At 33.5% G+C, this 25357-nt stretch overlaps 1 protein-coding gene across 2 annotated transcripts in view; it reads right to left on the bottom strand.

Annotated features, from left to right (window-relative positions):
* LOC113041276 (proto-oncogene tyrosine-protein kinase Src-like) overlaps positions 1-25357 on the bottom strand; it is a 53455-nt gene that overhangs the window by 17548 nt on the left and 10550 nt on the right. The window contains exons 2-4 of one of the 2 annotated variants that reach the window (XM_026199716.1): positions 4614-4827; positions 3355-3454; positions 1671-1688 (exon numbers count right to left, since the gene is read on the bottom strand). In XM_026199716.1, the coding sequence (XP_026055501.1) occupies positions 1671-1688; positions 3355-3454; positions 4614-4818 (323 nt within the window). In that variant the 5' untranslated portion in view covers positions 4819-4827. The remainder of the gene's footprint in view (positions 1-1670; positions 1689-3354; positions 3455-4613; positions 4828-25357) is intronic. The other variant, XM_026199717.1, reaches the window with a different exon arrangement.

Genomic DNA, 25357 nt, shown 5'->3' with positions numbered 1-25357 from the left:
GTTTTAGTGTGAGCTGTGGGGTGTCAGACTGTGACTCACTCCCTAAGCTAAAGTAATAAGACTTCATCCATCGCCAAGACATGCTGACCCGACACAAACCTCTCCCAGGTCTCTCAGCTACTGCTAGCTGTCGCTGAACGTAATTAAAACATAACCGCACCAGTGAAAACATGACATACAGTATATACACAGGTGGGCACATATTCATATTCATACAATGCAAATGTATTATTCATACACAGCATACCATTCAAAATTCTGATGTTAATGAATTATTTATGCATGAAAAGGCATCAAAACTGTGATTCTGATAAGCAGGGTATATGAGAGGGGTTGAAAGCAATGAGGCTACAATTAAAAAAAAAAAAAAATACGTAGAAAACACTGTATATCTAAAATCTATACACCTAAATTACTTTTAATTTTTCCAAACCATTATGCACCAACTACAGCATTGAAATTGTGTCAGAACAGCGCCATTTTATCTTGCTTTTAATTAATTTAATGAGCCCAATGAAATTTTATTTGTTTTTATTCATCTGTTAGCTTTGATGTTATTCATATGCTAGTATACTAGTGTATAACTATATAATATTAGCTGTAAAAACAAATTTTTTTAGCATTTAGCTGTACAATTTGCAGGGTGATTTTTGTCCAATTAAATAGTATGACCTCTAAAATGACAACTAACAAGTTCGCTAAACTGAAAATGTAGCCAATAGCCTTTGGTTTGCATTTGTACTATGTTAACTTTGCCAAATGCCAACACTTCCTGAAGTTTATTAATTTCTATGACCACATGAAATCAAGCCTTGACTGAATTTGAATGGATATTTACCTTTAGCTTTGATAGCATCTGCTAGTGTACTCCTAGCCTAACATATGTGCTAAAAATATACGCAAAGGCATTTAGTCTTTCAATTTGTTGTGCGTATTCAGATTTTTGTCAAATAAAATGATCTCTAGGATGAGAATGAGAACTAGCAAGTAAGCTAAACGTACCCATTAGCCTTTAAGTTTACATTTTTTATGTTAATTTAGCTAAATTCTAATGCTTTCTGAACATTATTATTTTAAATGGCCACATGAAAACAAAACTTGACTGAACTTTTGTGGATTTTAGTCAGTGTCTAGTTTTAGGTTCATCCCATGAAATCAAAATCAGATATTAGTTGGTTTTAGGGTCCGCTTCATTTTTAAGGCCAACTCTATGCTACTTATTCCCACTAAAGCCATGAATTTATATGTTTGCTATTTAAAAAAGGAACATATGGACATGTTCCTGTGACGACGTCCTGCTTAAACAGGAAATATGTCAACATATTTGATATGATTTTCATCGTTCGATGACTTATGCACTAATCCTAATCTAATAAAGCATACAGTACAGATACAATAGCATGGAAATGAGCATGTAGCCTAAGGAAATGTAAAGGAACAATGGATAATACACCAAAGGCCCATAGACAAAGTCAACATGAAGGACAAATGTAAAATGAGTGAGTGAACCAGTTATGAGGAGGTGAAGGACACTATTTCTGCACCACTTCCACAGTCTCTAGAAAGTCAGGACAAATGTCAGGTGGACAAGCAAATGGCGAAAAGACACACACACACACAAACACAGAAAATGGACACTGAAAGCTGAAAGCAAGAGCAACTTTACCAACCTGGGGTTCAACTTTCTCCTACATAAACGGGGGCGAGAGAGCGTGTAGAGGAAAAACACAGAGGAGACGTGAAGTGTTTGGACATTAAAAGCAGAAAAAGCAGAAGCTACAAACATCCCACATAGTCTTAAAAACTGACTGAAGGTCAGCTGCAGCAATGATGCACTGAAAACACAGCATTTATCCAACTCCTCATCAGTCAAGTACTAAAAAGATGGAAAACAATTACTATAATGTGCGTTTGATCATCTCTGCTGACACACGATTCAGAAGGTCCCAGTGATAAGCCGGAGCAGCTTGGTGATTTGGTTAAAAAGCTGATTACTTTATTATCAGGGGCTTCTGGGAAGGGTTATGGACCGCGGAGGGGATTGCTTGTGGTTTAAAGCGTGAATCTCATGAAAACATCCAGGGTTTTTTTTTTCTTTACCCAAAATTGGTCTTAACCACAACACTATTTTGGTAACTTGTTTTAAAGCATTAAAAAAAAGACACATTAAGCATGCTTCATTTCAAGTCTAATGTGACTCAAAGTAATGACTTCAGCTCATTATGAATCATATGCTAATTAGGATTAAATTCATTCAGTGAATGATTCATCAGATTCATCAGAGTCATTCTTTCATGAAAACTAATTACACATGCACTGCCATTTAAACGTTAAATATTAATACATTTATTAGGCAAGGACACAATTAATTGTTCAAAAGGGACAGTAAAGACATTTATATTATTAATTAATAAAATTAAATTTCAAATAAATAAAAAAAACTAAATATTACGAAATATAAGCACCCCCCTCCAAAAAATAAATAAATAAAAATAAAATAATTAAGCAGCAAAATTTAAGCAATAAGCAAAATGTAAAATAGTAATATATATTCAAATAGAAAACATTTAAATTGCAATAATTTTTCACAATATTGCTGTATTTAAAATACATATATGTTTTCAGGACCTTTTAATATTAATCAAATTTCTCACTTCTTGGGATGTAGAAGTTTTCCTTGTTTTTTTTTTTTTTTATTAAAATGAAAATCACAATTTGTGTGGAACAGCTGAATAACTGTCATGAAAATGATGTCACAATTAAAAAAATCGGAATGCCACTAAACAAAGGCTTCATTTACATTAAGCAAAATATAATTTCTCATTTCTCTCTTTTGCTTTTGGGTTGAACTATGACCCAGCCACTTTCCGTTTCGAGAGATTCACCCATATACTACACTGTGTTACAATACAATAGCAATTCCCCTGAAAACCAGAGGATGTTTCTGAGAGTGGTTTTATTCTCTTAATGGTAGCGCTGTGCACTGGAATAAGGAAGTGAAGCGCAGGTGTCGAAAGGAAGGAAAATGCTCCCTTTGGTCCGGGAGGGGAAGTGGAGGTACAGACGTGCAGCTGAGCATCTGTGTTTTTGTGCACAGAAAGACCAAAAGAGGAATCCAGAGAACAAAAAGCTGTCATCTCCCACAAAAACAGCGCCTTCAGAGGGAGCCAGTTCCTATGGTTACCAAAGAGGAAGCGGGGGGGGGCTACGTGTGCTTGAGGGGTTTCAGCAGTCAGACAGATGAGAGACGTGAGTGTGTGTGTGTGTGTGTGTGTGTCGGCATCAGTGGGTGTGTCTATTGCCCTCCGGAGCCTTGTTAGTTTTGCGCGAGTGTGTTTGTGGTTCCCCTCTTACGTGTTATTGACAATCTGGAGTCGTTCTCCTTTCCTGAATGACAAATCAGAGGCGGTTCGTGACTCGTAGTCATACAAAGCCACAAACGTGGTCACGCCGCCTATGGAAAAATACAAGAGACAAACATAGAGCGTTACCTTTTGATGCAGTTCAAAAACTTCAGCAAGGAAATTACATTAACCTAAGTAACATAATGTAATGTTCGGTTTCCAGTGAAAATGGGCATCTAAAATTAGTCTAGACTTGCACAGTTAACTTTTGAGGGTCATTTTGAATTTGTTGCATGCTTGTTTATTTGAATTAATTCAAATCAGGGTTGTTATAGTTAATAACTAAAACTAAAATCATCAAAAAAACTGAAATAAAATAAAATCATCATAAAAATAATGAGTATTAAATTGATTTAAAATTACAATTTTATTAATTGAAATTAAATAAATTAACATAAAAATAAATAATTTAAAAACACTTTATTACTTGAAATAATATGTATATAAAAAAATATTAATATAGACCTATTATGATTAAAATATTATAATAATATTATTACTAATACATATATGTTTAATTATAAAACTTATTATTATTAATATTTGAAGATGTATTTAAATAAAGGTGCAGCAGTTTTCCAAGAATGGTTTCATAGACAATACTGGATGACTGATATTATTACTGACCAAAATGCAAAATGTTCACAGACTTTGTGGCCAAAACTTCAAACGATCAAAACCTAAAATGTGCCGGATATTTCCTGGACAAACTATGGTAAATCCAGCGAGTGGTTTTCCACAGAAAATCCTGGGTATCATGCAAACACAAATTTCCACGAAGACAGACAAAACTTCTGCATCCTGACTCTCTGAAACCCTGGAACAGCAGCCAATCAGATCGGAGCTTAGGAGTTTGGAAAATCCCTTGCTATTTTCGTATGCAGTATGCATCAGATGGTTCATAAAAGCGTCTTAGTCTTAAAGCTAAAAAAAAAAAAAGTATATCTGTGAATCTCGTTCATGGGATTTAAACAATGAATTCATCAAAATTGTCCGTACTTTTTATATAAATAAATCTATACGTGCCTAATTCACATAGAAAATAGGTGTGCTGAAAAGTGCTATAGCAAATAAAGGGCATGTTTTTGAGCACAAACTGTTTAGTCAGTTCACTCTTCAGATGTCTTGGCCCATATCCGTTAACACTATCATACCGAAAGTCAGCAAACACAGAAGAATGAAGAAGCTGATCAGACCGAGCTGCATTACCAGAAAGCGTTTGAGGAGGCGTGATTATCTTCGAGTTCGAGCCTCCAAACAGTGCCTGCTCCGGGCTGCTGATGTTGGGCTGGGGGCTTTGTCTGGGGTCGTCCACCGGTACACTCCGGATGTGTGAAACAGACGACTGGTTGGGACTGGGATGGTGTCCTCTGGTGCCATCGTCATCTTTGGGTTTACTCTTGGTTCCACCCATGGCCTAAGCCTGCAAAGAGACAGTCCATCAGCTGATGCTTTTACCCAAAAGACCTTGCAGTACACGGAGTAAAATTCAAGTAGTTTATTCTATTCTATAAAATTAAGAATATTTTTAAATATATGTATATATATATATATATATATATATATATATATATATATATATATATATATATATATATATATATATAAATATAAAGTGAATATTTAATTATGTATTTATTTAGATATTTATTTATATAATATATTAAATAAATACATTTAAATAAATTAATTTAAATGCATTTATTAATTTATATTTCTATAATATATAAAATAAAATAATCATTTTCTAATAATAATCTTCCTTCAATTGCGGTCATTACCAACAAAGAATTTTGTACAAAGTATTATATAAATATAAATCTGCTGAAAATGTCATCTCCACAGCACCTTTAGAAATATAATTACTGAGAAAAATGCTGATGTGTTCAATACTTATTTTACCCACTGTGTATGTATGTGCATATATATATATATATATATATATATATATATATATATATATATATATATATATATATATATATATATATATATTTTTTTTTTTTTTTTCAGAAAAATAACTTCCATGCAATTTGTTCCATTAAAACACTTCAAATGAATATTTGACCCTCTCTTTTTCCAGCGCTGCCGCCAGAGACCAGACTGTTTTCATGATTTTTGCATGAAATTCATGAATTATTAACCAACGATGTACTCAAGCAATAACACAAATAAACAGTGATACTGGTGCACAGAAATATCTTTATCTAGAGAAATATTCAGTATTAAACCCTAATCTCATTAATGCATATCAAAGCAACACTCTTTATCCACTATATTAAAATTCAGTCGGTTATCAGTTAATATTATCCAAAGGCCGCATGCTTTATCCATATTAAGCATCAAAGATATTATAGAGAAGTGATTACACTTTGATTAAAGATCACAAATATAAAATAAAAAAAATGCACTTATGAGTTGTTCTAAATAAGGAATGCATTTTAAAACAAAATGTTCAATTGTATATTTGCTGTTAGAGGTTTCGCCTAAGCAAGCACCGCAAAAAAAAAAAAAAGTCCTAGAAGAGATTCCTAAAACTGATCCGGAAAAAAATAAATAATAAAATGCATTTGAATGTCAGTTCACACCGACAGATCTGTTTGAAAGAAACTGGCCAAGTGTCCTCAGTTTGTGCGAGCCACAGGTTGTGTTTAGTGCACTTTAACCTCGCTTCATCTGAGTACAGGAGCGCTCAGCTGTTTCCTCTCACATACCAGTGACAGCCACTGTAATACGATCCTCACAGACCCCCAACACACTCACACACACACTCTTCCACATGTCACACTGTCCATCTGCCAGCACACACACACATTCTTTGAGGGACAGGCAGAGAAACTTTCCCATCCACCCACACAAACCTCACTCAACACACGCTTCCTTACAGTCCTAAACTCTCTGTAAACGTGCAGAACCAGCCTCTGCTTGCCCACGGGATGATCAATTCTATAAAAAAGAAAGTCTTTTTTCTCCAGGAACCCCGGTGGACTGGCAGCTCGGGGCGACCCGTGTCTTAGAGGAGCTGTTACAGGCCGTCGGAGTGGAACTAATCTCAGCTGAGCAGTGTGAGTGCAGGGTCAGAGCGGGGCCGAGGGCCATGGAGCCCTGCGAGCTTTCACTAGAGACCTGCGTACTTCAGACGCCAACCGTACGGTCATAAGACTGGAGTCATGAGGAGAGATATGCTTAGATACGTGTTCTATACTATTAAAGGCCTGCACTGACCTTGAAATGATAGGAAATTCAAGCTTTTTATTCAGGAGTGAATGTCTGTCTATATTGATTCTGAAGTGATTCTGAATGAAATATGGTATGTTTTTATGCAAAACTGTTTATAACAAGTGCAATGGCAGCTTTCTTTTCTTCACTCTTTGAAAAAAGCATTTGAATGAATTCTTCAACATGAAAACCGAATTTTTGAAATGATAAAAAAAATGAACAAAATGAACATGAAATAACAAAAGAAATCCTCAAAACAAGCCAAAAGAAAACACATCGACACAAGATAAAAATGAAACAACAAAGGGAAAAAACTAAGGAAAAAAGAAACTTAAAAACAAAATTTAAAAATAGCACAAAAAAAGAAAAACAAATGTATAAAGACAAAAAGGGGATAAAACTAACATAAAAAAGAAACTAACAAAAAATATATATTTTTTAAAGATACAAAAAGGAAAAGAGGGAAAAATAAACAAATAAAAACAAAGCAACAACAGAAACAGCAAGAAAAGACAAAAAGTAAAGAGAAAAATAAATAAATAATAAATGAATAAATATATAAATAAACAAGCCAAAATGTAATAACATCTGATCATCACGGTCTGCCAATTCAGACAGCATGTGAATGTGTTCATAGAGATTTCATTCATTTATCTGTTCTTGTCGCAAATAAACAAAGCATAATGTATCTGATTGTTTTGCTTTACAGATATCCTCTTATAAGTCCATTAGTCCCTATTCATGACTAGAAAAAAATGCAATCTCTGCGGTTCATCAAAAAAAATTTGATCCATGATTTGTTTTAAGTCCCATTGAAAAGTTGCCACCAATTTATCATAGGTGCTATACTGTCCCTGTGTTAACCGGTCAGGGTCATCCTGCATCCTGCAACAACACAGATGTCTCGCTAGCATAATTAACGGAGTCCTAACTGTAAGTAGCAGGGTGAATATTCTGATACGTTCAACAGCACTAAACTACACTGAGATGAATCAGGGTGAACTCTGGGTAATCAAAGAACAGCTCATGCCTCACTAATGTCCAGCCACAACAAAAACGCTTGTTAAACACAAAGGCTCTCTCATTACATTAAAGGCAAATCTAATTTGCTACATGAGGTGTGAATGTTTGGCTCGTGTTCGGAAACAACCTTATTGAGGTTCGAAAGTGATGAATGATCATCGGAAGAAAGAGTCAAACAGGGTTCTGACATTATGTAAAGCATCATTGATCTATAGTTAACAACTACTGGAAACAGGAAGTTCATTCACTGAATTCATGCTGTGTTGTTTCAGCGGCTTATGAAGTCTGGCTGACAGATAATGTCATTAGGAATCGATTCGTTTTTTGAAAGGACTACTTGAATTATAAAACAACACAAATCAAAAAAATAACAGAAAGACTAATTCAAAGTAACTCTTGAACTTTTTTTCTAAGCAAAATATGATTAGTGAAAATGCATTGCAAAAGAAAAAAAGCAATCAAACCCTTAAAATTAAGAAAAATAAAGAAACGATAAAGAAAAAAGTGTTTGAAGAAAAAACAAACAACCCCCCCACCCCCCCAAAAAAAAAACAAATAAAAGAAAAAGATCAAAAGGAGAAATAATGCAAAACTAAGACATAAAAATAAATCAATGAGAAGCAATAAAAAGACAAGAAACAGAACGAAAAAAAAATACCCCAAACACACAAAAAGAAAACAGAAACAATACAAAAAATACAAAAACAACAAAAGAAAATAAATAGTAGAAAAAACAAAGCCAAATATGATAAAATACAAGCACACATACAAGTACAAAAAAAGAGAACCGTACAGTAAAAAAATACATATAGTAAAAAAAAAAAAAAGATAAATAAAAAATAGGCAAAAGAAATAAGCTGTGTGTGGATGCCAAAGCATTACTTCATAGTTGCTTTTTCTGAGTTTTTGGGTGTTTTTTGGTTACTTGCTTGCCCAAGAGGGGAAAAAGCCCAACTATATGTTTGAATGCTTAGAAAAGTAAGGTATGATTATTATTCATAAACCCTTAATGTCAAGTATGAGCAATATTGGTGGTGATGTTTGACTCAGCGATCATTCATTACAAAATTCAGCATGCACATTTCTGATAAATCTCCCCATATTTGAAAGACGAGCAGAAATCATGACAAGCCTTCTGCTGGAGATCGCTTAAGACTCAAACATATCTCAAACTCTCATAAATCTGAGATTAGACGAGGGAATCATCCGGTTTAATCCAAACTCAAATTAGGACCTGAGTTCTGTCCCACTGCGCCCTGAACGTTGGGACGTTAGACTTCTGTGGCAGACCAAATTAAAGGACAGGAAAACAAAGTGGTTAGCTGAATATGACGACAGAGCGCTGGGTTTTGGTGGTACCATGAAAAAACCAATCCACTGATGTATCGTGTATTGTTTAGAAAGTTGTTAGTTTACCCTCGCATAAGCAGTCGACGAAATCTCATGCAATTTGAGATAAAATATAAATTATTAAAAGGGAAAGTTCATATATTCATACACACATACAGTACATACAAGCTATATATTAACCGCATTTCCCCTACTGTTTATACATGAGTATATAAACATACTGCAACTCAATATATAATTGAATAAAAAAATTATTAAAATGAAATTGTCATTCTCTAATTGTGTACATTTTACTCTTTATGCAAATAAATATTTATATATATTTGTATATTATTTTTATAAGTACACATAAAATTATTTTTCTTTCAACTTTAACCAAAATAAATCCCCAGTGTACAGTATATACACACACACACACACACACACACACACACACACACACACACATTTTATTAAATTATATTATAAATTTAATAAAATTGTAAACAATTATTAACTTAAATTAACTAAATTTAAATTAAATAGTGTGTATATGTATTAGTGCTGTCAAACGATTAATTTCATGCAAAATAAAGTTTTTGTTTAAATGTATATACATGTATTTTCAAACTATATACTGTATGTCTGGGTTTTTATATATACACAATAAATATACATGCCTACATATATTATAAAATAATATATATTATCGCGATTAATCGTTTGACAGCACTAATATCTAAGGACATTTTTACACAGAAAATACCAGGAAAAATACATAGAAAACTAAAATTAGTCACTAACATGGGAAAAAAGCTAAATGGCTGGCAGCATGGCTGTCTCTCGTCGTTGAGAGAGGAAAGTCTCATGTCACATGTGGAAATGTGGTGAGGGGCTGTTATCTAACAGCTGAGGAGATTCCAACAGATCGGATGAAGCCGAGATGCCAAACCATCCCCCAGCGCTCCACAGACAGCCTCTGGTTTCTGAGGGAGGCACACGATTGATTCTTGAGCGCTGGAGAGACAGCTAGCGGAGGTGGAGGGTCGATATTCCCCCTCCAGGCTCACAGTCTGTGTGCTGAAGAGCAGCTGGGGTGTTTAGCCAAGCGGGGGCTGGACGCTACATGCACACACTGTACAGTAACACCAACACGACTGCTAACAGACTCAGGAATACAAAAGAAGCCTACCTGCCTGGACTTGTGCTAAAACACGCTCATGCAAACTCAAATTTACTGTTTCAAAGCTAATTTGAATATATGAATATATATATATATATTTGGTTTTATTTTAACAAATATGCATTCAATATTTTTAATATATAATAAAATAAATAATTAATATAATGGTAAGATAATATAAAATAATATAATATAAAATGTATAATGAAAAAAAATATATATATATCATACATAATGTTGAATATATTAATTTATCAGATATATACAGCATTTACATTTTAAAATTGTAATACATAAATATAAAATACATAATATATCTCCATGTATCTGTGTGTTTGAATAATATAAAATTAATATATAATAAATATAAATACATAATACATCTCCAATTTATATATTACTTATTTTTATTGTATTTATTTATTTATTTTTAGTTATATAGACAGCCTTTTAATATTTAATTAGCATTATCTATATATTAATACTTAATATAAAATACACACACACACACACACACACACACACACACACAGATATATATATATATATATATATATATATATATATATATATATATATATATATATATATATATATATATATATATATATATCCAATTTAACAAGTTTTTTATTTTGACTAAATAAACAGATTGTCATTTTAAAATAAAAATACATTTTTTTTATATATTTTATTAATATACTTTTATATCAGTACTATATATTTAAATACATATAAAATATAAAAAATATATTTCAGAGATTTATACTCAGAGATTTATATATTATTTATTTATTTATTTATTTATTTATTAAGTTGCTTATATTTATGAATTATTCACAAAACAAAATAATATTATAATGCAACCATCCAGAACACCCGTGTAACCACTTATAGCACCATAGCAAATACATAGCAACACCCTTGCAAAAATCATACCTTGCTGAGAATTGTATTTTAATGTTTAATTCAACATACTTTTTTTAATAGCAACTTCTTGCAACATTCTGTAAAGAAGTAGTTTACCCAGAAATACTTATTCTTTAATTATTTACTGGGTCTCATGTTATTCAATATACCCTTGCTACGTGTTTGCATTAGAATAACCGTGGCTTGTCATAGCAATTGCATATAATTGCTCTTTTGTTTATTTTAATTGCTTCAATTGTCCTCATTTGTAAGTTGTTTTGGATAAAAGCGTCTGCTAAATGACTTAATGAACTGATTACTGTTACCCATTATTTCTCAGTCATATGTAGAAAGCACTCCTTCAGTTGGATAAAACAAAAGCGTCCATTGTTCTCCACCCATCGTGCAATCTGGAGTGTGTGATACTGCAACTATTCACTCTTCTGTTGCTATGCAGCCTGTTTTAATTCCTCTTTTTAAAGTCCAAGCAAAACCATCTCTAAATTATGCACAAGCATCCATGGAGTCCAAAACACCTGCAGACAGCGAGCGAGAGAGAGTCCAATCTATGATCAAAGGCTTCAGATTTGCTTAATTATGCAGGAGGAAAGCCAGAGGATCACCAATCCCACACACTTCCCAGGGGTTTGAGCATTACAGGAATTAGAACTCAGCTGCAAAGTTTTTCTTTTGACCCGAGATCCTTTCCTCCTTTCTGTTATCGGATAAAGTTATTTCTTGAACTCAATCTGCCAAGCAGAGGCTGTGATTGGTGATGTAACAGCACCATAAAAACCTGTTCTTGCAATCATTTCAGCCGTAATATCTCTATAAAACACTTGTTTATTGGGCTACACTGCATTGCCATAACTGTGATATTCATAGCCAGTGGTGGACAGTAACGGAGTAGCTTTACTTCGTTACTGTACTTAAGTACATTTTTCAAGTATCTGTACTTTACTGGAGTAGTTTTATTTTTAGTAACTTTTACTTTTACTTCACTACATTCCAAAGCATAAGATCGTACTTTTAACTTCACTACATTTCATAAAACATATCGTTACTCCCTATAATATAATCACGTGCTCCGACACGCAGAAGCGGTGTCTGATTCATCATGAACGAACTGAGTCTTTTCAAAATAAACTTTTAAATTGGATCGCGAATCGCACCAAACTATTCGTTTAGGAATTAGAATGATCCGATTGCAGCTGTTCTGGAGTCACCACTCACTGATTCAAATGAACCGTTTAGTGCGAGTCTACAGAAGTAAGAACCGGGAGATCTTGTGAGCGTGTGCGTCTGATGTTGCTAAAAGTAAGTTATTAATGTCGAAATTTAAGATTAATTATTTTAACTGAAAATCATATTTTTTTATTATTTATTTTATATATTTTATTTTGATAATTTAGAATTATTACTGAAATACAACCTTTTTTTGTTTCAAACAGTTCATTGAACAATAATAAATGAAGTACCTGAAGCTGACAATGAAGTTAATGTATAATAATTAGCAAAGATGATTAATTTAGCGCTGTAAACGCGTGTGTGAGGGGCGGAGACGCGCCGCGGAATGGTAGGAAACTTCACTCCTCTTATTATTTCTCTTTTACTATAGCGATTTATTTTTAGATACGTGATCTGAATCTTTCATAGAGTTGTAGAGTTAGAGTTATTAGAGAAATAGAGTTATTTTTTACATTCTTTGGTCGAAGTTTTCAGATCGGCAATTCGGAGCCTGTTCGCGACTCGGTTGATTCAGATCGGGACTTCGGAGTCTGTTCGCGACTCGGTTGATTCAGATCGGGACTTCGGAGCATGTTCCCGACTCGGTTGATTCAGATCGGGACTTCGGAGCATGTTTGCGACTCGGTTGATACAGATCGGCACTTCGGAGCCTGTTCGCGACTCGGTTGATTCAGATCGGGACTTCGGAGCATGTTCCCGACTCGGTTGATTCAGATCGGGACTTCGGAGCATGTTTGCGACTCGGTTGATACAGATCGGCACTTCGGAGCATGTTCGCGACTCGATTGATTCAGATTGGGACTTCGGAGCATGTTTGAGATTTTTTTTAATTCAGATCTCGAAGCGTGTTTGTCAAACAGTTAATTGATGATAGATGAATATTTGGACTTGTTTTTTTTTTTTTACCTGTCGATTCAGCATGTGTACATGGACCCACAGACAAAGTTGGACACTCTCTAGACTTAATCATCAGTAGGGCTCTAAACTTTTCATTCATTGTTATTAAGGACGTAGTGTCACGGATCGCAAGAGGCGAAGACTCAAGTGCAGGCAGATGGGAAGACTTTATTTATACGTCACCAAAATAAACAAAAACACAACTGAAACCAGAGGAGCGTTCAAAGTTATGAGACATAGACCAGTGGTGGACAGTAACGGAGCAGCTTTACTTCGTTACTGTACTTAAGTAAATTTTTCAAGTATCTGTACTTTACTGGAGTAGTTTTATTTTGAGTACTTTTAACTTCACAACATTTCATAAAACATATCGTTACCTATAATATATCATGTGCTCGGACATGCAAAAGCGGTGTCTGATTCATCACGAACGAACTGAGTCTTTTCAAAATAAACATTAATCGGATCTCGAATCGCACCAAACGATTCGTTTACGAATTAGAATGATCCGATTGCAGCTGTTCTGGAGTCGACCACTCACCGATTCAAATGAACCGTTTAGTGCGAGTCTACTGAAGTAAGAACCGGGAGATCTTGTGAGCGCGTGCGTCTGATGTTGCTAAAAGTAAGTTATTAATGTCGAAATTTAGGATTAATTATTGTAACTGAAAATCATATTTAGGTCAAAATTGTCAGTTGTTTGGGAGCTAAATCCTCTGCTCGAGTGCAATCAGCGTCTCTGTGTTTTAGGTTAAAAAATAAAATAACCTTAAACTAACACAGATTGAATAAAATAACTCATGCATCTCCAAATTCCCCGCTGCGGTAATATTAACAGTTTTATTAAAATGCTACTATGACGTCTGTTTTTATATTGTTTATCAACAGTAACGTTATATTGTTTGGATTAACTAGAAAAGTAACGTTAGACAAGGATGTTTATTCATAACCATACTGAAAATAAGTAAATATTGTAGCCGATGCTAAATGTCTAGCTAACAAGCTTGCTGGTGCTAACTTGAGGTAATTTTTATAAATAATGTACAAATATTTTTATTCAACCATATATATATATATATATATATATATATACACACACACACACACACACACACACACATACATAACATAAAATTAAATTAGCCTATATAAAATTGCAAACATCTATCTTTCAGTACTTTTTTACTTAAGTACATACAAAATTGAGTAATTTTGTACTTTCACTTGAGTAAAATTGAAAAAGGAGTACTTTTACTCTTACTGGAGTAATATTTTATTATATGTATGTGTACTTTTACTCAAGTACTTGATTTGTGTACTTCGTCCACCACTGTTCATAGCTATGTTTTATCAGAGGCTTTTATCCAAAGTGACTTTCACATGCTATGGAGCAAAGAATAAATCTATAGTGCTACCCACAAGTGTTGTTTTATATACTACTGAAGTATTTGAATTAGCTTTTCATTATTATTATTATTATTATTATTATTATTATTATTATTATCATAATGTGAAAAAGTACTAAAACCTAAATGAAAATATAACAATAACACATATTTAAACTGCTCTTAACAATGAATATTACAGTATATTATATAATTGATGTAAAAAATAAAAATAACAAGGTCTCTTTTTTTCTTAGACTGTTTTTTAATACCACAGTTTTTTTTGGTAAACTGGTTTTAACCCCTTTCTAGGCACCTCCTTTTTTGGCATGGAGACTAGATACATATTCAACATATGTTCACAAAGCTGACACTTCAAAGTTTACTGTTCAGGAGTCAGAATCACTCAGACTGTTATGATAATAGAGATATATAAGCTCAAACATAAAAACAAAAATAAAAATATTAAAAACATATTTTTTAAATGTATTTAAAAATGTGTTGATGTAAGATATGAGTTTAGAAATAGAGTGTAGCTAAAGCCACAAGTCTTTCAAAACTTCATTAGAAATTTCATAATCGAATCTGTAAAACTGCGAATTTTATGAAATATTTTCTAAGGCCATGTCATGTGTGTTTTTTAGAGAAGGCTAATCAGATTGATTTATGGCCCTTGTCATCTCTGTAAGATCTGTAAGATTTATCAAAAGTCTTACTATAAAAATACAACAAAACATTTTCTTACGACCTTGACGTGAATTATTGAGACAAAAATGCATTATGAAGAAGAAAAGCACCTGCTATTAGTAGCATTAGAGCTACGTTAGCATCAAGCTACATCAGACAATTTATGAAATTATTAGTACACTTTTATACAAAACTCACTTTAAACCCCGATCGAGTGTTTATAATAACTTCCTTTAGCGATCAGGGGTGGAATTTGGTCGTTTACTATTGTAAAAATATGCTATTTGTAGCCTTTTTCATAGCTGCACAAGTTAGCATTTACGATGTACATTTATTTTTATATTTTATAAAATCCCCCAGATCTCAAGAAAATCTCATACCAAGCTTTTCTATCGTAATCGCGGGTTTATTATTCGGATATTTCGTGTATACAGAGGTGTTTCAGTGTTGTTGTGAGCAGATATGAACCAGGAACTGTTCACGAACCATGTGACACGATCTGACGCTGTCTGGTTTTGGGACTGTCAGATTGACAAGCCGAACGTCCAATCAGAGTCTGTCTGGGTCACAGCTCGAGTACACGGAAGCAAACAAACAGAGACGGGTCTGGGAGAGGCTATTTATCATCAGATCGCGTAAATCAGTGGAAAATGAATAGAAATGACGATTCTGTCTGAAGAAATATGAAGTAAACATCAGTAAATATATCCATATATCTCCGCAGATATGCATCTTTGGTCTATAAATCCTTATTGACGCTGTTCAGTGAGTCTATGTGAACACAAATAAACCGCTGCTGACGTGACTGAATATGAGTGAGTGGTGAATTTCTATTCAAAATGGGGCATAATACGGATTTATTATTTTGCACTCCTGACATAAATCACAAAATATCTGTCACTGCAACAATGTTGTATCAAAATATTGGTCAAATATCAAAGCTAGAGTCTTTAAACTTTCAATTGATGCACAGTTTGTCCAGATCAAGTAAGAGAGTGATGTTTAATGTGCTGTGAAAGTGAAACAATAATAAACTGGGGCCGTCGGCGATGTTTGCACGTAAAGGGGTTAAAAAAGATCAATACCGATAACCATAAAAATGCTTAATATCGGTGCCGATAATCGGTCGACCCGTGTTTATCTATCTATCTATCTATCTATCTATCTATCTATCTATCTATCTATCTAATTTTGTATATGATTTAATGTATAAAACATTGGCAACACTTTGGAATAAGCTTCCATTAGTTAATGTTAGTTAACATGAACTAAGTAAGAACAATCCTTCTGCAGCATTTATTCATCTTAGTTGATGTTAATTTCAACATTAACTACTGCATTATTCAAATCAAAAGTTTTGCTTGTTAACATTATTTAAAGCACTGTGAATTAGCATGAACAAACAATGAATAAGTCCATTTTCATTAACTAGCATTAACAGAGATTAATCAATACAGTAATAAATGTATTGTTTATTGTTTGTTCAATACATACATATATTTTAAAAATGTAATTTACATTTTTTATATACAAATCACACTTAAGGTTTTGCTACTTGTAAAAATCACCCATTAATGACACTATCTGTAATGCTTTTCGAAGTGATGCTTGTGCTGCGAGGTGTGTTGACATACACACTTGAGGTTAAGTGCTTAAGTTCAATGGATACAACTCACAGATCGCTCCTTGTGTGGTTCGAACCTGCAAACCTTCCAACATGGGACTTTAACCACTTCACCACCAATGTACATACTCTTTATGTGGCACAATTCAGCTCATGCTTCTATTATTAAAAAATTTGAGAAATCAATTGCAACAAGGTGGATGCAGTTCTAGTTAAGTCAATAGAGGTGAAATAATATTGAGACTGAAAATTACTGAAAGGTCTAGATTTCTTCATCTTTTTTTTTACCCTTTGCACCATTTCTCTCTTTTCCCATCACTATCAGTCAACAGGTGCCTCTCTGCCAAAGATATCTATCATGTTATTCCTGCATTTGCATGGTCAACATCAAACTTTTCATTAACTGTGGATAAGCCGCTTTGGTACAAGTTGTACGTCAGCGTCTAAGCCAGAGAAAACATGTGGATGAAAGTGTTTAATTCACTTGAACTGGAAAAGCACCTGAAAGCACACAGAAAATAAAACTCCCCCTCCAGTTTAGCAGCTGAGGTTTTGTCATGTTATGCAAAGTTTTCCGAGGTCTCAGAGCTGTTATAACGTCAACCTTTTTATATATCATGACCAATACATGTGCCAAAAAAAAAAAAAAACATTAAAAAAGGAAAAATAAAATACTATTAAACGTTTGGGGCTGGAAACGTATTTTTTTTTTATCTATGTCTACCTAACTTTTAAATGGTAGTGTTTAATTAACTACATGATTTTTGGTTAAGCACTTACATTTTACAATAATACAAATATTACACCACTGGTGAATGCAATACAAATATAAAAAGCATTGAACTACTATCATGTAAGCAAACTTTATAGATGTGAACATAAAGATTAGGAGTTTGGGTATATTGTATATTAATATGCTTATTGTTTTTAATTAAAGAAAAGTTGGATGCTTTTCCATGTCACAGCATACAGTACCAATGGAGGTCTAATCCAGACGCTTGTTCTGGAGCGAGATTATCAACATTCACTCTGTAATCACTAACCCATGATAACATTCCATCTGAGGCTCAACTCCAACTCAACAAACTCCAGGACAGGACTGTAGCAATTACAAGACAACAAGTCTGATTGTGATGCTATAGCAGCCTTATCAATGGTCAGTCTTCTCCCTCAGGTTATCAGCGGTCATGGAGGAGTTTGAAGAGACTTCTGAAGAAGAAGATCATTAAGGTTGACATGCTTACAGCTAGCTACCTCAATAACACTTCTGTACAGATGTTTTTCACTGCCACAGTACACACACATTACATGCACGTGCAGAGCCAAGCAAATCTCTGAATGCAATGCAAGTCATTTTGGAAATGTAAGACTCAAATGGCGAAATGCAATAATGTAAAACAGCGCTTCACAAACCCTGGACTGGTTTTGCTTTAGGACCAAGAAGATTTTTACATGGAAATCATGTTGTAACACACAGTACCAAAAAAAAAAAATCTAATAATACAGTAATAAAACTAATTTAAGATATAGGTATTAACATTACCATGAACATGGTCAACTGTTTACATAATATATAATCTAAAAATAATACATGAAAAACAATAATGTAAAAAATTAATTGTATAAACTATGAAACAAAAATATTTGTAAAATTCTGAAAAAAAAACCCCTCAAAATTCTTTTGAAATATTTGTTTCTTTTTTTTTTTACTACTATAAAAGTGTTACATTTTTTAAAACAAATTATGTTAACTGGAATAAATAAAATTTAAATTATAAAGTATAGCCTTGACAACTTACTAACTTTCAGTTGAAGAACGAAAATAAAATAAATAAAATAAAAATACTATATTTAAAATAAAAAATTAAGCTCTATTAAAAGCTAAATAAATAAAAATAAATTAAAAATAAATAACTAAACTAAACTAAAATGAAAACTAAAAATATAATCTTAACACTAAATACTGAGTTTATGAAGCTGAAAATTCAGCTTTGATCAATTAAATTACATTTTGAGATGTATTTAAATTAGAAAACTTTATTTTAACAGTAATAATACTTCACAGTATTAATGTTTTAATGTATTTTTTAATCAAATAAATGAAGCCTCTATTTGCATAAGAAGCTTCTTTCAAAAAACGTTTGCCCAGTAGTATGCTGAACTATTTGCTCTTCATCACTAAAGCCGTGTTTACCCACTGACACAGAGAAAGACGATGATCAGATAGAGCTCAGGCTCCATGTTTACATTCCTCCTCCTCCTCCTCCTCCTCTTCTTCATGCATGCTTCCTTGTTACTGACACCTCAGTAAATCATTATACAGATTGACAATACAGCATGTGTGCACTACCTGCTCGAACCGGATCATGAACCCCTCGAAAAGAAAAAAATCCTGACATACTGAACAACAGGCATGGACAGGAAGTCAAAGCTAGTTTGATTTGAAGAGCTCTGAATGCAGACCCGGCCGGTCAGCGAAAAACAGTGAGGCGGGAGGTGCTCCAGTCAATATTTACTCCATCTGAAGGGAAGCGATTATTGGAATTCCAGGAGTGTCTGAGCAGATGAACGGGAAGGTGAGGGTCTTTGAGAGAGGTGGAAGGATCACGGCGAACAGTCAGGCGATCACATAAGAACTCAGACCGCCTGTCTGGACAGGCTGCTTTTCAGCACAGGGTAATACTGAGTCGGTATTACCACTCTCTCGAGGAATCACAACACAAATGAACCGGCCTGTCTACAGCTAGAGGCTTTGTATAACATCTGTGAGAGCATCAGTCCACATACACTGAGCCATGGTGCTCATATGGGAGGTAAGGTATCAAATCCGGCCACTTTTGTTCAATTAAATGTATGGATGCACGATATATCAGGACCAGAAATTAATCTTTGAATGTGTTGTCTAACTTTCAAAATATCTGCTTTTGTGTACTTTCAGAAGATAGAATGTAAAAGGGTGTGTAAACTTTTTATTTTGTTTAGCTGAACTATGCCTTTCAAATTGTGTCTTTTTACAAATTTTATCTTTATGACATAATCTTTAGCAAACTTCATAATTAATATTTTTTTTAACCTTACATGTTAATGCATAAATCAGTGTTATTGATATTAAAAACCCCTGAAAATATAGATTCTGTTAATTGAAATAAAGCATAAAAAACAACAACATAAATATTAGATGAAAAACTTTATAAAATACTAACTGAAATAAATTGTTTAGGTCGAAGTACTAAAATAAAAAATAAAAAATTACAACAGATATATATAGATATATACTAATAAAAATGACAAATAATAAAAAAAAACTAAACGGGAATATTAAAAAATAAATACAAATAACAAATAATAAATAATAATTACAAATAACATGAATGCAATAAAATTACTATAAATAAAATTAAAACAAAAACTAGAAATATAAAATAAATGCTAAAAAAATATGTAGCTAGTACATATACACAAATACACAGATAGTCTATATAATAATACTAAAATAACACTGACCTAAATTCACTTGTACCATTTTAAAGTGATTGATTTTTGACAAAAAATAGCATTGAATTTTAATATTTATTATTTTAATAAACAGCCATTTATTGGTTTCTGACCATAATTTGAAAATAATCAGTATCAGACAGAATGATTATATTGTGCATCCTAAAAACAATGCTTCAGTGTTAAAAAATAACTAGTTTTATTCATTTTCCAAATAATATGTAAGAGGTCCTTGTCCATAAAAACCTCACAGCTACTTACCAAACTGCACAAGTAATGACTGTTTTCATCCAGGTTTCCTAAATCGGTCTCCTGTATCATCTCACTTAACGTACACTTATCATAATCCACATCAGTCTACATTAACCTGGGACACAAGAAAGTACTGAAACATGCAAAAAACAACATGCTTCAAAAGCAATAGTGACGCTTGCACCTCTAAGATAACATTTCTAAAAACCTTTTCACCCCTTAATCGGCTGCCAACACACATGAAATCATTTATGGCGGAATGGAAGCTTCTCTCTTGAGCATGTCTGTAATCAGCCACATGTGTCAGATCAAGTGTGCGGCTTATATTTTACACACTGAAGACAGCACGCTCCGACAGCATGCTTTAATATATTTGCATGTAAATGAATCAGAGTTTCTGTCACTCATTTCCTTACTATATACCATCTGAATGTGTTCTGTCCCTCCCAAAACCCTAAATAACCTTAAATAGGACATTTGAATGATTTTATTTTGTTACAACAGATGCAATGGCATAATATGTCAGTAACTGCATTTCACTTAATCGAGCAGTGAATATTTTATGCACAAGCACAAACACTGCGTCTGTGACGTTTTGCTTTCGGTTTACAATGTGATCATTTGTCACCTGCCATCACCGGTTTATTTAAATCTTAAAATGGCAAATGTGGAATAAAGAAACTGGGAGTGTCTCTTATTTTCCTCTGCTGAATTTGGCAACCCTTGCATTCGCAAACCTTTCATTTGAACTGATGTTATTCACTTGAATAGAATGTATTTCCAGTGCTAAAAGCTACAAAACAAAGCACGTTCCCTAATCAAATTAAGAGCGAAAAAGGAAAACATTGCATGGAGGAAAATCCAATAATCCAGGAAAAACATTTTGATGTTAATTCACAGAAAGCCCACGGGCTGTAATCTCTCCATGACCAGTGGCAGGATCGGCAGATACTAATCACTGCATTCCCAACAATACTAGCATTTTTAGCACTGGCCAGTATGAAAGGGATTAGATTCTGCTACATTTATGCTATTATAAAAGCATATTTGCGAGGCTATCAGTGGGCATGACTGCCTTACATCATTTACACTTGAGAATGCAGAGGGGGGGAAACAAAGTAATGTTAAAACACAGCAGGACATGTCAAGTTGAGACATGATGTAGCTGCTGTTACAGTAAAGGGTGTTTTTTCTTCATTTTTCAAAGAGAGTGAATTTACAGAAAATGGCAAATAAAAATAAAAAATGGCACCATGATGCAAGGCTTTAGTGGGTGGTTGTTTAACTATGAGCAACAATGCATGAGTGGACGTTTCCTATATTTTTTTCCCATTAGGATTAAATTAAAAACTTCATTAAAGAGTTGCAATGCACAATCTTAAAACTCCTGGGTTAATTTCTCCAACCCAAATTCTGGGTTGAGTAAATTGGGTTATTTTTTCAGTGTTTGGATAGACTTTGTGTTACCCAGATCCTGGTCAGACGTAACTAGGGCTGTTTCGAATGCCATTTTTTGAGCTTCGAAGCTTAGGTGGAAATTAATATCGAATATTCGAGGCTTCGGTGGGTGGGGCTAAATATATAATAATAGTGTCGGTTTGCATTTGTATCATCTTTCACGACTTCACGTTTCACTCTTCGGCATCGTAAATTGCGGCAGACCCAGTGGAGTGCAGTGTTGCATTTGGTGCAATATGATCAGGTGGCAAACATACTTTAAATATTAATAAACATTTAATAATCTTTTAATTAGAACAGTTTCCGGTACGCATTACACGGGCAGGTTTATACTCCACAAACGGAAAAGTCTGTTGAGAGCAAGAACTTTAATAAGGTATTAATAACGAACATTTCTTTAAAACAAATGAATCCCAAAACAGAAATTAAATTAGTAACACACAGTGATTTCAACGAACTGTAATAAATAAAGAACATGGTAGCATGCTTATAAACAGTTGAACAAGAATAAATTAATTGTTTTTAAAATGACACAAAATGTAATATCTATTACAATTAGTTTTATTCTATATAAGGGATTTATTTTGTCTTATTCTGACTTTTTGTTAATTTAAATCTTTAAAATGCGCGATGCTTTTATTGAAAGCATGTTGCAATTAGCCTGTTTATCATAGCAAATTAAGCGCATAAAAGCAGTTTTTTTTTTTTTTTTGCCGCGTGCTACTTACAGAACTCAGGTGATTTTTCAAACTTGTGGTGCTGTTGTGGTAGGCCAGTTTCAAATCACATATTTGACACACTGCCTTTGTCTTGTCATCCTCACTTAATTTAAAGTGCTCCCAAACATCTGAGGTCTTGGGCATTTTGTACCTATTCAGTATGAGATTAAATAAATCACTACGTTCGCCAACAGGCGGTTCAAGCATGAGTGAGAATGAATCCGCGACGGAAGTCACTTGTTGAAAAAAAAAAAAAAGAATATTAGAATCTCAAAACTGAAAATCGAATGCCACCCCACCGAACGAATATTCGATTATTCTAGTACAGCCCTAGACGTAACCCAGCAGTTTAGTTATTTATTTGAGATTTTGCATCCTCTTAGGTACAGTACTGTGTAAATAACTAATTTAATGAGGGAAAAAACTACCATGTAACAATACCATGACACACAGCAAATGGCATTAATACAGTTAGAAATGGAGAAATTTTAAATTATTGACATGTAGCCTGTAACTAATAATTTTAACAGTTGACGGTAGCCAATGACTTGCATATTATGGAAAAAAAAATTACCATGGAAGTCGATGGCTGTGTTAACTGTTAGATTGCCAACTTTCTGCGAAATATCTTTTTTTGTGTTCAACAACAGAAGAAAGAAACTTGTACAAGTTTGGATGAGTTTAACAACCTCGTAGCTCAAAGTAGGTCTGTCTTTAAAGGTTTAGGACTTATGATTAAAAATCAATTCCACACTGAAAAAATTAACGGGATTTTGACTTCCGGTACCCGACTTAAGTAACAGCAATGCAAACACAACTGATTCTTTTCAAACAGGTTTCTCAAAGTCAAACTAATCCAACCAAGACATGAAAATAACACTGTTTATACTCAAATCAAACTATGAATTTGATATCACACATTTGTGTTAGATAAGGCATTGTTCAGTCTGACATTCTGCGGTCTATGAAAACTGGCACATTTGCATTTTCCAATAGAGCTTGAAAATGCACGTCTCTAGAGTCTAGACAATTTCACCCTGATTGAGCTAACAGCATTCTGCAAAAAGATAATGCATTTTAAAAAGAAACATAAGACACTTTCATTACATCAAATTGAACCTGCTTTGCAAATTACAAATTACACTGTGTCCATATGAGCTGACAATGTTCTGAAACACCTTTGATCAGTCATATCCTGCATAGCAAATCTGAGCAGTATTTTTGCTGCTTTGCATGAAAGGTGTGGTAGGATTACACATCACAAAGGCAAATGCATGAATAAACATGGCTTAACCAGCGTATGCGTTTGTATTTGATACACCACAACAGGTCATGCATTTTCAAAGTCTGAGTTTAAGACAAGCAGCAAACATTCAGGCCGACAATTACAACCGCAAAACCCAACAAGTTTGGAAGTGGCCCCAATTCATGCCTAGCAAACTTATCGCTCACCGTCCAGCTGTCTTGTTACTAGATGACACGAAAGCGCTGTGGAATTCATGCTGAAAGTATGAAGCCTGTGTAAAAATAAAACCTGCTTCATAACAGAACCATTTTCTTGGCTAGAGAGAGCTCACAAAGAGGTGTTAGTATGTGTGTACAGTGTAAACATATCACATTCTTTAAAGTCTGAGCCAAGATATCATGAGGAGAACTGCAGGGCTTTGTAAACTTCATGATAAAACTCTCACGAAAATGGTCAGCAAATGTTATACCTGTACGTAAAAAAAAAAAAGAAAAAAAAAAGTTATCTCTCTTTGATCGTGAAGTCTTTATTTGAGTAGCTTTTAGTATTCATTTACTAATGCACTATTTTTAATTTTAGATATTTTTTTTTATTTGGTTGTTTTATTTATATTTACATTTTTCTACTTAGTTTTTATATTTTATTTTCAGTTTATTTTAATTAGGCTGTTTATTTTATTCCATTGACTTTATAAAAAAATAAATAATAATAACAATAATAATAATAAAACGACAAGCCTTTTGGATATGTCCTGACCAAACTTCAATGTTTCTGAAAATCCTGAAAAACCTCTCATTATTTACATTAAGACCACAAATTGGTGGGCGGAGCTAAACAGGCAGCGATGTAGAAGCAGGCGTTGATCTTCTGCAGAAGCGGGGATTATCCACACTATAATGTCATAAAGTGGCACATTCCACAAGCTGTCGTTTGGGCAGATTAGCTTCAATATAAGCTGTTTTTAGACTAACAAGTATGGTCTGAGTTCTAAAAATTTAAGGATGTCTTTAAAGCATAAATGACCTCTTAAATTTCAAAGTTCATGCCCCCTTTAAAAATGATCTGAAATTCACATTTCAGTGCTTAGAATTTATGATGAAAATATGCTTAAATGTCATGAAACTATACTCTTTTCAGAAATAGGCCTTTTCTTCTTTAATCAAAATATTTCTCAGTTATTTTTAGGGTAAAACCTGAACATGACTTCTGTGAAATTACACCGCTATGATGAATTAAAAATACCCGTGAGCCCGGAAAACCAACAAATATGAAATATTGC

Source organism: Carassius auratus, chromosome 23 (genome assembly GCF_003368295.1).
Source record: "Carassius auratus strain Wakin chromosome 23, ASM336829v1, whole genome shotgun sequence".
Lineage (NCBI taxonomy): Eukaryota > Metazoa > Chordata > Actinopteri > Cypriniformes > Cyprinidae > Carassius > Carassius auratus.
This window is presented reverse-complemented; position numbering and strand designations above follow the sequence as displayed.